Here is a 12,207-nt window from a genome sequence, read left to right as displayed (position 1 = left end):
TTTTAACCCTTATAAAGTATTTTATATAATATTTATATTGGGTATGTAATTACTTTTCTATTGAAATTTATTTTAAATATATAATATTTTATATTTAAAATTTTATTGGTTATATTTTAATATTTAAAATATATTTTATATATTCGAATTAAATTTTACAAACAATTAATATTAATTGCTTAAAAAATATTTAAAATTTATATTTCATATATTAAAATATTAACATTAAATTATATTAAATTATTTTTATATTCTTACTAAAATATTATAATATTAACTAATTTAAACTAATTTGAACATTATTTAAATGCATATTTGTTATTTTATAACACTATGTCTAAAATGGACATTTTACATCTCAAAAGTACTTTTTGACAGCAATACTAAACACTTAAATCTTAAACCAAATTTTTTAAAAGTACTTCTCAAAAGTAATGCTAAACTAGCTCTAATTAAATTGTTGATTTTCCCAATTATAGATGGATAGAGATTTTAACAAGTTCATATTTCTTATTTTGGGTTTTTCCACAAAACTTTGGTGGAGATTGAATGATTTGTTACCTTATAGGGTTTGAGTAAATATATGAATGAGGTTTCTAATATGACGTATTGGGTGATATCTTTTCCCTTTGAAAAACATATTTGATATTTGATACCTTTATTATAGATTTCAACATTAGGAATTCTGTAGGTATTATTTTGAGATTTTTACCATTTGCAGCTTTAAGAGATTATGATGATTCTAATGTTTTGTCATAGTTTTTTGTTGGAATTATACATTTTCTAATACAATTTTGACCTACTCATGTGTCGAAAAGGGCTATTATTTCAAATTAAAATTCATTATTTATAATAAGATTTATTTTTGTCAGATATCTTTGAATGGATACTTCAGAAAGAACCATTGTGTATTATCTTTTGGCTCGAATTTAGTTTCTGAAGAACTATCTTTTAAGATTTCATGTTCTAAAGTTTACATTTATTTCTTCATTTCTTATTGTTTATTTTTAAGTTGAGAAAGTTCTAACTTAATTTGTTTTTATTTCCGATTGTGTATTAGCTTAATTTCTAAAGTTTACATTTGTTTCTTCATTTCTTATTATTCATTTTTTTTATTGAATATTATATCTTATATATTGTACATTTGTGATTAGCTAGGAATAATTTCTTTTCCTTTTTTTGGTTTATATTTCAATGAGGATTTTAATTTTAAAATATATTCTTTTTTAAGTTCCGAGTCTTGAATTTTATCAACAATTTCAGTCATGAATCCTTGGTATTTGGTTAACATATTTATTGAAGGTTCATTTTCATTAAAGGATTTGGATGTTGTTTGTAATTCATAGGTAGTAGATTTTAGAAGAATTTTATTGATATTTTATTTTATTTCTTCATCTAGATTTAAGTTATTAATCTTTCTCTTAATCTTACAATATTTTGGAATGTGTCCTACTTTTCCACATCTTTAACATTTTATCTTTTCCAAATCTTAAACCAAATAATAGGGGTTGTTGCAGCAAGTTCTATAACACCTTTTAACTTCCATTTGGCATGGAGATTGATTTCATGCCATTGTATTGTTTTTGGAATTGTGACATGAGATCTTGAGGTGCCTGGTTCTATTAAAAGGGTTTTTCCTTTTGGATTTTGGAGTAAAGCCTTGGTGTTAACAACGAAATACATGACCTTGAAATGGACCCGATAAACTAACGTTAGTACTTCGGATCTAGGGTGCATTTTGTAATTATGAGTGTGAATCTGAAAGGTTAATGATTTTAAAATATTTTTATTAGTTAATGAAACCATAAAATTTAGGTAGCAATTAAAATGTATAAAGTTAGTACATAGGCTTGTTTCAACTATTCCTAGTTAGAAATCATTAAACATTATGTGTCTTTGGTCCTTTAAGATAATTAAAATTGAGGTATTTTTGGTGCCTTCAACACTAAGTAGTTTGACATCGACTTGGACTAATCCAAAATGGATACATTTATAATTTTGTTCCTTAAGCTTATTGACGACGACTCTATCTAATAAGAGTTTCATATTCCTTTTGGATAAATAAACTTTTTTCTTTTGTTTTTATTACATAACTTCAAAAGGCATTTAAAGTTTCAAATATATATATATATTTTAATTTGGATTTTTGGAACTCTAAAAAGAGTTCAATTGTCACATCTTTGGGGAACATTTTCATAATGTTATTGTTCATTGATAGTGTTATCGGAGGTTTGGTCAGACCCCTGTGATTGATTGGAGGTAAAGTTTGTAGAAGAATTGGTTCTCCTAAGCAAAGAAAAAATCTTTTTGTTTCAAATTTCCAACAAAGGATTCTACTATCACAATTTTTGAATAACTAAAACTATATATAGGGATAGTTGGTACTTAACATGTCTAACCCATGGCTAATTGGTTTATGTATCAATATTCAACAAAAATGATAATACATTAATAAAAACAGTTAAATCAAAACTCAAAAATATTTAAAACAAATAGAATTACATGTTCTTTCTTGGCTCGAATACCAAACGACTCCCAAAGATCTGAGGATGGGATGGAAGTGGATAGACGTAAAATTAAAATTTTTAAAACTTATAACCGTTTCTAAATAGGAGAGGGAGAGGCTACAAAAGAAAAATGAAAAAAGTGGTTTAGATACAACTTTGAAAGTTTGAATGAGCAAATTTAGCTTATGTATATGTATATTCCTTGATGACCCTTCTATCAATTTTCTATTGATGTTGTACTCTTAGCGCTATAAGGTTGAAGTTTTGAAATTGGAATGAAGGCTTAATTTAGTTGTTATGTAGGTACAAAATCATGTGAGGTATATCTAAAATTTATTATGATCTAGATTCATAAATAATTACTTTATAATAATCAATTCTAATTATAATTATTTATAATTGTAATTGTGATTTCGCAATATGTATATAATTTATTGGGCCTCTTCTGGTTCACAACATCTACTTGCTTTCATTGCAAGAACAGAATAAAACTGTAGCTATATCACTTAATGTGCTACTTGCTCAGTCTATATAAATTTATTTATTTTATTAAGAACTGTGAATAGTTCAAATGTACCAAACTGAGCCTCAGAACAGAGAGAGACAAACAGTAGGTCAACTTTGCTTTACAGTAGGATATGGGAGACCAATCGAATACATTACCATCACCTCTTTTAACAACTTTAACCACCAAAAGAGCAAACGGAGGAAACGTAAAACAAATCCTTGCTAGTATTCTAGTACATTCCAACAGAGACAGCATTTGGATTAATGAAAATAGTTCAAAGTAGTTCACTGTTTACGAGTATTATCTAAACATGCAATAATTCACCTCTCTTCTCTCTCAATAGGAGTTTGAATATTATATTCTATATGTCATATTACATCAGGGAATCTCATCTCAACATACCTTACTTCTGCCCTTTTTCCAATAATTACCAAACCCTTCTTTTCTATGCTTTCCTTTTGTTTTACCTTCAGCTGCAAATCCCTCTTTTCCAATGTGAGAATAATTGCCAAGTTCAAGGACTAATTTAAAAAAAAAAAATTTAACCCCAATGTGAGGACAATTATCAAGTTCAAAGCCTAACTTGGACAAAACATGAAATGCATATAAAAAGCATCATTCTACCGTGTTGCTTAAGGCAATAACTGTCAAAGCTCATTTTCATCAATACTTGCTATTTTCATCAATAAAAAACTCTTAGAATTTAGCAAAATATAGTTACCATTTTCATCTAGGTTACGTACAAGAGGATTCTTAACCTAAAATTGTTGTTTATGTGAAGCTATATATACAGTCTTAATGGAGAAATCATCTAATGCAACAGTAAGAGCTTTGTAGTTTAAATCGTAAGAGTTTTGAAATGATTTGTATTCTACAAATTTGTTGATGACTTACATGTAGAAGTACCGGTTGCGATAGAAAGCTTCTGAGATGAAATATGCATCAATTTCTATCCTCAGATCTCCATGGGACCAATTCCCTAAAGAAGAATCTTGCGTCATGAGATGTCTCGCCCAACACTCAGTTTTGGTACATCAAAGTTCCCTCCTACGTATTTATCCAACACATTTTTGAATGCCTGCGCTAGAAAATAATAAGGCTAAGAATGCAAAGTTCAGAATTTAGACTGTGTTGAGAGTATGAAGCATCATAGTTCAGCAAAACTTCCTATTGGATCTGTCTTGTGGGAACAGAAACACTGTAAAACTAGCTAAAGAACATACCAACCTGCTGAAGAAGTAATGACAGAAAAGAATAAAGAACAAATGAAAAGAAGTGTCACTAAGAGGAAAGTTAGGGGGGATAGAGGAAAGTTAGGGGGGATGAAGAGGATCAGAAAACTGTAACGAAAATATTCTTTTTGCTGCTTTATGCAGCTCCAAATTAGGCATATCATGTTAAAAAAACAATGTTGGCCTGACTATATAATTTCCTCAGAAAAACAAATTTAGATTATTCAGGATGAAGATTGCAATTATTCCTCCAATAAACTCAAGCCACCCACCTCTACCTCCTCACCCACAGAAGAAAACTGAACTTAAAACATTTGTTGGACTTGAATTTGGGCGGAAAGGTTTGTCTTATAGATATATCTCATAGCAGATGATGTCTCAAATCTATATCATAAACTGATAAATACTTAATTTCTTTGGAAGAAAAAGTTCAAAAGGGTCAATCAATCACCTGGCGTGCAAATGATTCTTTCCCATTTAAAATAGCATCCATTGCTGCAAATTGGTTATCAAATACCCCATAGAATATCTGGTAGAATTTGTTCCTGAAACCATGAAAAAGAATAATACTGATGCCAAAGCAACTACATAGCAAAGAACAACTAAATCAGGATTGACTCCAAGAATAATAGACACGTACTGATTTTCTTCGGTGTTCTGCTGATCTATCTCATCAAACTTCCGTGTAAGGACTTCTGCCCCCACTGGTGAAAGTAAGTGCAGTACTAGAGCTTCCAAAGTTCTGGGGAAGTTATGCTGGAAAACAATACAAACAAACAAACAGTTAAGCCTTCCTTCATAAAAAGTGAGAGTAACAAAGAAAACCATCAAGGCATATTGAAAGAAACCAAGGCAATTTAAAATAAACTGAGATGGGTAACCCATTCATTATGCTATTGTTTTCTTAAATTCCTTCAAGTAGAATCTATCTTTCTCATATTTAGTTTTCCACAAATGTTAGAACAGAAGCCTCACTTAGACAAGCACCAATCTAGTATGTGACATAAAAATCCCCAACACAACTCCTTCAATTTTAAAATAAAAATAATAATATTTCTTCCAAATTCATCAAAATTTAAAATAGAATTAATGAAAATTCTAGGTGCATAGTGAAAGTGTAAAAATGCTTATAGGAGATTGCAAACTCACCGCCATGGCAAGAAAAATATCCTTAAAGATGCCTGGTTCAAGGATCCAAAGAATTTTAGCTACAGGATCTTCTTCTAAATGAAATATTTCAGTTGTTAAAGTTTTATCTTGCTCATTTGTCTTAGAACACATCAAACCATTTGTTGAATCAGACGACACTGGTTGATTTTGATCAGAAGCATTAACACGGTCATGAACTAATGCAACCAGTTCATGAAGGGCCTGGAGAGCACAGGGTCTCAATTCATGCAAAAGAAGGCTATGTTGTTCTTGTTCTTTCCTTTTCAAATCCTTGCTCTGCCCAGCCTGATCCAAGCTATGGTCTACATTACCTGGGGAAAAAGTTATCAAGTTTAATCATGGCTAAAAAATAATCAGTTCCTCAACATGTTTATCTTCTCTTGCTTTTGGCAAAAGTCTGCATGCTTATCAGAATCTAACATTCATCACACAGAAGGTGTGGCTTACTCTCCTGTCTCCACGTAGGAGTAGAACCCTTCAGAAGCACTTGATCCTGTCCTAGTTTCAAAATAAAATACACAACACATTAGTTGATGGACATGGGAAACAAAAAGGAAAGTAACATCTGAAAAAGCAGAGAGTTTAGTACATGTAAATCCTCAGGAATACAGTATAACTGGTAAAAAAATATACAATGTTGTCCATTGCATTAACTAGTGCTGCCTAATGCATCATTTATCATGGTCCAGTCCATACTAGTCAAGGATCAATTAACAATAAGATATCTGAAATTCACTGAAGCTCTAACTTAATAAACTTTATGAGATGATTTGATTTATCTCATTAAGAATTTATGATATTTAAAAAAAAAGGTTCAAAAAAGCAGATGAAGAATCATATCTGCTAACAAAAAATTCAAGCTTCCCCTACAGCTATAAAGATTTTAACAAATTCAAAGAAAACAGGTTCTTTTGTTGCAAATGAACCATTAAACCAAAGAAAAGGATCTGAAAAGACAATCCTGATGAGAGATGCAAGTTGTGCAAACTCAAACCTATAATTTGGATAGAAATAACAAGCCAGGAAAAAAAAGATTCACTATTAAGCATATGGTGCATCATAGAATGTCAAAATGACCAGACAAGCGTAGTGTTGTGCTGATCAAGACTTAAAAATATAACTGCAACAAATAGTATAGCAGTGTACATACCATTTCTCTGTCTGTCAATCTTCATACAACAGGTTCATTCCATGAGCAACATAAACTCAAGTCAGATAATAATACCAATAGCAATAACAGATTCGTTTTCTAAGACGTGGGGGGGAGGGATAAACTATAAGAAGCCAAAATATTTCAAAAGATGATGATCCACTGCTACCTTCGAAGTATTCTGCGCAAATAATATGCATCCATGTGGTCTGCCAAGCTAGACATTATGCTGGAGCGCCACCAATAATTAACAGCCATAGTCAACTCATCGCTATCTACTTGGTGGAACCTGTATCAATAGGAAACAAAAATCACCAAGTTCAATGCAGTACAAAAGAAAGTGTAGCTCCAGTACAACACTTCTAGTTCGTTGTTAATTCTACTCCATAACTTAATTTTACTCAACAACTTTTACACTGTCTTATTATGAGATACCTCACAGTATATGCTTTGTTTATTCACTGCAGCTTTTATGATTCTCTACCACAGCCGTCAAGGCATCAACAGAAAGATACTATATTGACTTGCACCAGAAAGCAACTTTACTTCGAATTTTGTTTTTCCCATCCAAAACAGTAGCTATTATCTAAAAGCAAAGTGCTTAGGCATCAAAGCAATGGGGTTGCTTCCTAATTCAACATTTCTCTCATGAATATAACCAGTGAGAGAAATATATAACCAGTGAGAGAAATGAGGATATGTTTGAAGTATTGGTAGCATCAAAAGAAGATTTTTCCATATTTTGTTTTTTCATTTACAACAAACTAAGTAGGATTGGATGTCTTTGAAACTCTAGGTCAAAAGGAGATAAAACTTGCAAATGAGGAATAACAAGCAAACACTAATTAGGAAATGAAGTTTTCAAACTTGAAAAATGGAAGAGGAGATAATGTTTTAAGCGATCCACCGGCCCGAGTAAATGTGTAAAAGCACAGATCACATTTAGCTAGTATTGTTGAATGTAAGGTCACAAATATTCTAGTAAAAAAAAAAAAGGCACAGATCACTCTTGCTTTCCATTCTCATAAAGAAAAGTTTGAATTCCAAATCAAAATCATTACTGGAATATCTAACTTCAAACCATTAGTGCTAGTCTGACAGCACTAGCTTGACTACACTCAATCAAATCTAAGATCATTAACGAAGAGAGTGGATGCTCTCAGTAATTTATAACTAAGATGTTGCTGAACTTCTAGAGAGAGAGAATTAATAAATAAAAAAGAATCAATCTTATGCTGGAACTTAACGGGCAAGCAAAAAGAGAAGGGAAGAGAAGCCTGTACAGATAATGTTTTTATAAAAAATAAGAGCTTAATCTTACCAGCCTTCGGGAATGAAAAGTGCATCTCCCGCTTGAAGAGTAACCTTCTGAGAGTATTCCATGGAACATTGCGCTCTTGGATGAATTGAAAAATCAGGGTTTTCCAAAGCAACAGAACTGCCAAGAGAGTCCCCCCCCCCCAAAAAAAAAAAGAACCAACCAAAGAGCATAGATAATGTTAAAGACATCAAAAGTTTTAACATGCTAAGAAAGTAAATTTGAAAGTAACCATGTTGCCAGCCAAACATTCCTTTTTCATAATCAGAGTAGTTCAAATGAAGCAAAATAAAAGCAAAGTTAGGTTCTTGATGCAGATAGACAAAGTAGCATACCTATGGTTTGAGGCCTCCCCATATATAGGCATGGGATATAGCATAGGACTTGCAGAAGGGGGCCATAAAACAACTGCAAGGCCATATAGTTCATCAAGAAAGCAAAAACTCGTTCTAATATTACTCACATAATAAATGCATTGATCAAGAAAGGAAGACAAGATAGGTGAAAGACGTGTATTCTTATTAACAATCAATGACAAGTAAAGCAGATAGAAAAGGACCATTATGGCTTGCAAAGGAAAAATGGACTACCTCAGCTAGGGTTTTTGGGTTTGCAGTATTTATTTACAAACAATTTAGAAACCGTAAGTAAGATAATGAAACTCAAACACCAGCATGTGGACAATATTCCTTATTCAGTCATCCCATATATGAATGACTTAGAAGGAAGTAAAAATGTAATGTCATTGTATGCCTTGTACACAAGCATTGTCAAACACCAGCACGTGGACAATATCCCTTATTCATGCTGTGGTCTGCAAGGTCCTTTCATGATTAGGCATAAGAAGAAAGTTACAGCAGTCCTATATCCAGAGCTGATATGTTGCTAGGCAATACAAATTTATGAGTTAGAATGTCATATCCTCCAATCTGGATGTTGATGAAAGTTATGATTCTACAGATTACAAATGAGAACACCTATCTATAGAGAGCTGACCTAGAGAACCAAAATAACTAACAAATCTATATATTTAATTCGCAAAAACAGAAGATTCACCTTGTTTTCTTCCAGTGACTATACATAGAAGATTATGGTGAGGGTCATAGTGAGCACTTGATCTAGCTTGAGCAATGTTCATCCACAAATTAATTGAAGAAAGATTTTTTCCCTCCAAAATTGCAGGCTGTACAAATCAAGCAATTGCAATCAGAATTTCCTAGCATTATTAGTTCTTCTTTAGAGAACTAACTAGTAACAACAAGCAGTTGAGAAAGAAATATGCAGACCAACTGAATGTCCTCCTGTAGAGTTTCCAATTGAACTCTCGCTTCATTCTCAGCATTTATAATTGGAATCTGAATCGGAAGTATCAAAATTCAACAATTACATCAATGCTTAAAAAGAAAATTGAAATGAAGGACACACAGGAAAAGTGAAATCCATCTGGTCTCAACATATTAAATAAACAAAGCAAATGCAGAAAAAAATGTTAACAGAGATGTCAGCGATCACAGAACTTTGAGTAGCAACCTGTGCTAGGTAGATTTGTTTTGGAGCAGCATCTACAAATGTTGAACAGCCTTGCTCTGTGTCAGATTCTCCAAGTTGATGCCCTTGTGAATTAGAATTAATACTGCAAGAATTACCAACATTTTGCCTATGCCATTTACAAAAGCCAATAAAAGTGGAAAATGGTAATGGAACCTGTAAACAAATGCAAAACCAAATTGATCATAATTCTCGCATCCACGCAAGAGAGAAAATGTATCACAAGCCTCAGTGTATGAAGAATATGAGAATTAGTGAATTACCCTCTCATGGCTTCTAAGATCACCGTAAAACACCGGTGCAGTTTGAGATAACATAGCCTCCACCATGAATGATCCTACCCGTTCCTAAAGTTATACTCAAACAAGAAAAATACTAAAATAAATACTTTAATTGAATATATAAATTGCACAATTCCACTAAAAAAATGTAACTCTAGAAACCATATCCAACATGTATAACGTACTAATTCAAGCTCTTGCCTATTAATTAACTTGTTGAATAGACTATCACAGATGTAAATAAAACAAATGTAAAACTAGTGCTACTTTTCTAGATTTGAAACTCAATGCATAACAATGTCTTTCAACATTATATACAAAAATATTATTTACTTCTAAAACATTATCCATTTTACTAAAAATCTAGCAACTTAAAATATTTTGACTCAAAAAGCGAGCATAAAAATTCTAGTAATTATAGAAGGATAAGCAAACCTCCAAATAACCGAGGCCTCCATTAGAAGGATTCCACTTCGAAACGGCTTTCCAGTCCTTAACGCATCCAACGAACACCTTTCAAAACGAAATAAAAATCAATGAACTAAGATTGAAGCAACTACCGCTTATATAAATTAGCAAAAGGAAAAAAAAAGTTCGGACCAATTTTTCTCGAAAAACGAACAGAGAAAGAGAAAAAAGAAACAAAAAGTTGAGAAAACAGAAAATTACGGCGGGAACATTTCGAGATTCAATCTGAGAGGCAAACTGTGCAGCTGATGGGAGTTGATCGAAGCTCTGGAGTCGTAGAGAGTCTTCCATTTTTTTTCAACTAACTTCGCTAAGAAAAAACTTGTAACAAGCTTTTCACGTAATTTCAAAAAAAAAAAAAATCTTTTCAGCCTGAAGAATTTCGTAGTTCGGCCTTTGGATTTTACTTGAGTGAGAGGTGATCCATTGGAGCGTTGAGGCCTAGAGAGTCCCAACAAGGCTTTCTTAAGTTTCATTCGATTGTAAAAAGCAGGTCTAGGTCTATCATAGACTTTCGATGGCCCTTTCTTTACCAAAAGAATACACATCAATGGGCCGAATCATGACTTCTGATTAAATTACTAAAAAAATGCTGATTTTTTTTTAAATTACTAGAATAAGGCGATTTTTGAAATATTTATGGGTATAGGCCGATTTAGGATTGGAAGTATTTTCAAGAGAAATCTAGAAAAACGTTTTCAGCATTTCGTGTCATTAGTAAAATGCTTCCAACTTGGAACCATTTTCCCTTCAACGGATACTTTTCCAATGACCATTTTAAATAGTCGTTGCCCCCCCCCCAACGATAAAAAAACTATAAAATCCTCCATCCTTACTCATTTCTCATAAAATTCTCTCAATTTCTCAAACTACTCTCAAAAGCCTCTCAAATTTTCAATTTTTTTCAAAAATCTAAATTATATTTTCTATTAAATTTTTTATTAATATTTTTTGAAAATATTTTTTAAAATTAATTCGTGTTCTATATAATTTACCAATGGTCGGTTCTCTAATCCGTCATGATGACAAGCACATTTTCGTCATTCAATTACAAATGGTAAGAATAATTTTTAATAAATTTCAATTTTGTTTAATTTTGTATTTCATTGTTATATATTAACTTAATATTTTGTATATTTTTTACGTAAATAGGTGGAAGATCGAATTTTACAATGCCATATTCGTAATCTACCCAATCCTCCATCATCATTGATTGAACCATATTTAAGGGAAACCAGTTTTTGGCACCATGGCCCTTGTAGGCTGGGGGTGTAAGTTGGACTCGAAACTTGTAAGCGCATTGGTGGAGAGGTGGAGACCCAGACGCACACATTTCATCGTCCATAGGACGAGTGTACTATCACTCTAGAGGACGTGCATTTACAGTTGGGGCTGCCCGTGGATGGGTCGGTAGTCACTAGGTCTGTTCAGTCTGGTGAATGGCAAGGCGTATGTGGTAAAGTTTTAGGTTCGATTTCGGAAACGATTTACGGAGGTCGGATCAAAATAGCTTGGTTACGAAGAACTTTGGTGGCGTTGGATGAGGATTCGACTAAAATCGAAAGAGAACGACACACTTGGACGTACATCCTTCAGATCATCGGGGGTATCCTGATGCCAGACAAGTCACGAACACTCGTACATCTAAGATGGCTATTGAAACTTATTGATTTTTAGAAGAGCAGGCGAACTCAGTTGGGGGTTTGTCATGTTGGCAATATTGTATCGGGAAATATGTCGGGAGATGCAACTAGGAAAAATCAAAATTGGTGGTTGGATTCTACTATTGCAATCATGGGCGCGGTATTGATTTCCATTTTACGTCCTCGAGCGCAATACTTGTATACATTCTCACTCGTAACAAGATAAAATTCAGTAGATATTTTAATAATAAAATTAATTTAAATAAATATTATTATGCTAACAAGTTATTTAAATAGGTGGAACCATTGGTCGAGTCAAGTGGGATTACCTACTAACCTTCAAGATATACGGCTTCTATTAGACCAACGATCAAAAGCGGAG

At 32.5% G+C, this 12,207-nt stretch overlaps 1 protein-coding gene across 4 annotated transcripts; it reads right to left on the bottom strand.

Moving 5' to 3' along the window:
• Positions 1 to 3,248: 3,248 nt before the first annotated feature.
• LOC107915344 (uncharacterized) lies at positions 3,249 to 10,621 on the bottom strand. Of its 4 annotated transcripts, none has more exons than XR_001689246.2 (16): positions 10,384 to 10,621; positions 10,150 to 10,227; positions 9,697 to 9,780; positions 9,416 to 9,589; positions 9,172 to 9,240; positions 8,942 to 9,068; positions 8,221 to 8,293; positions 7,889 to 8,005; positions 6,737 to 6,856; positions 6,568 to 6,586; positions 5,865 to 5,910; positions 5,397 to 5,728; positions 4,888 to 5,003; positions 4,699 to 4,792; positions 3,910 to 4,093; positions 3,249 to 3,536 (listed from the first exon to the last, which is right to left on the bottom strand). XR_001689246.2 is itself a non-coding variant. In XM_016844512.2 (15 exons), the coding sequence occupies exons 1-15, from the start codon at positions 10,471 to 10,473 to the stop codon at positions 4,013 to 4,015; spliced, it is 1,620 nt and encodes a 539-aa protein (XP_016700001.1). In that variant the 5' UTR covers positions 10,474 to 10,621; the 3' UTR covers positions 3,249 to 4,012. The 4 variants fall into 4 exon arrangements, 1 of the variants encoding a protein (XP_016700001.1); XR_001689247.2 differs by having other exon boundaries at positions 3,249 to 3,488; XR_001689248.2 differs by lacking the exon at positions 9,172 to 9,240.
• Positions 10,622 to 12,207: the final 1,586 nt, after the last annotated feature.

The sequence above is a fragment of the Gossypium hirsutum genome, chromosome D08, assembly GCF_007990345.1.
Source record: "Gossypium hirsutum isolate 1008001.06 chromosome D08, Gossypium_hirsutum_v2.1, whole genome shotgun sequence".
Classification (NCBI taxonomy): Eukaryota; Viridiplantae; Streptophyta; class Magnoliopsida; order Malvales; family Malvaceae; genus Gossypium; species Gossypium hirsutum.
The sequence above is the reverse complement of the archived record's forward strand: the minus strand, read 5'-3'. Positions and strand labels throughout refer to the sequence as shown.

Bases quoted from the DNA above. Each gene is read 5' to 3' on its own strand.
- LOC107915344 (XM_016844512.2), bottom strand. From the start codon at position 10,473: ATGGAAGACTCTCTACGACTCCAGAGCTTCGATCAACTCCCATCAGCT. The intron at 9,590-9,696 runs GTAATTCACTAA...ATTTGTTTACAG, and splicing joins ATCTTAGAAGCCATGAGAGG to GTTCCATTACCATTTTCCAC. The intron at 5,729-5,864 runs GTAAGCCACACC...CTTTTTCCCCAG, and splicing joins TCCTACGTGGAGACAGGAGA to GTAATGTAGACCATAGCTTG.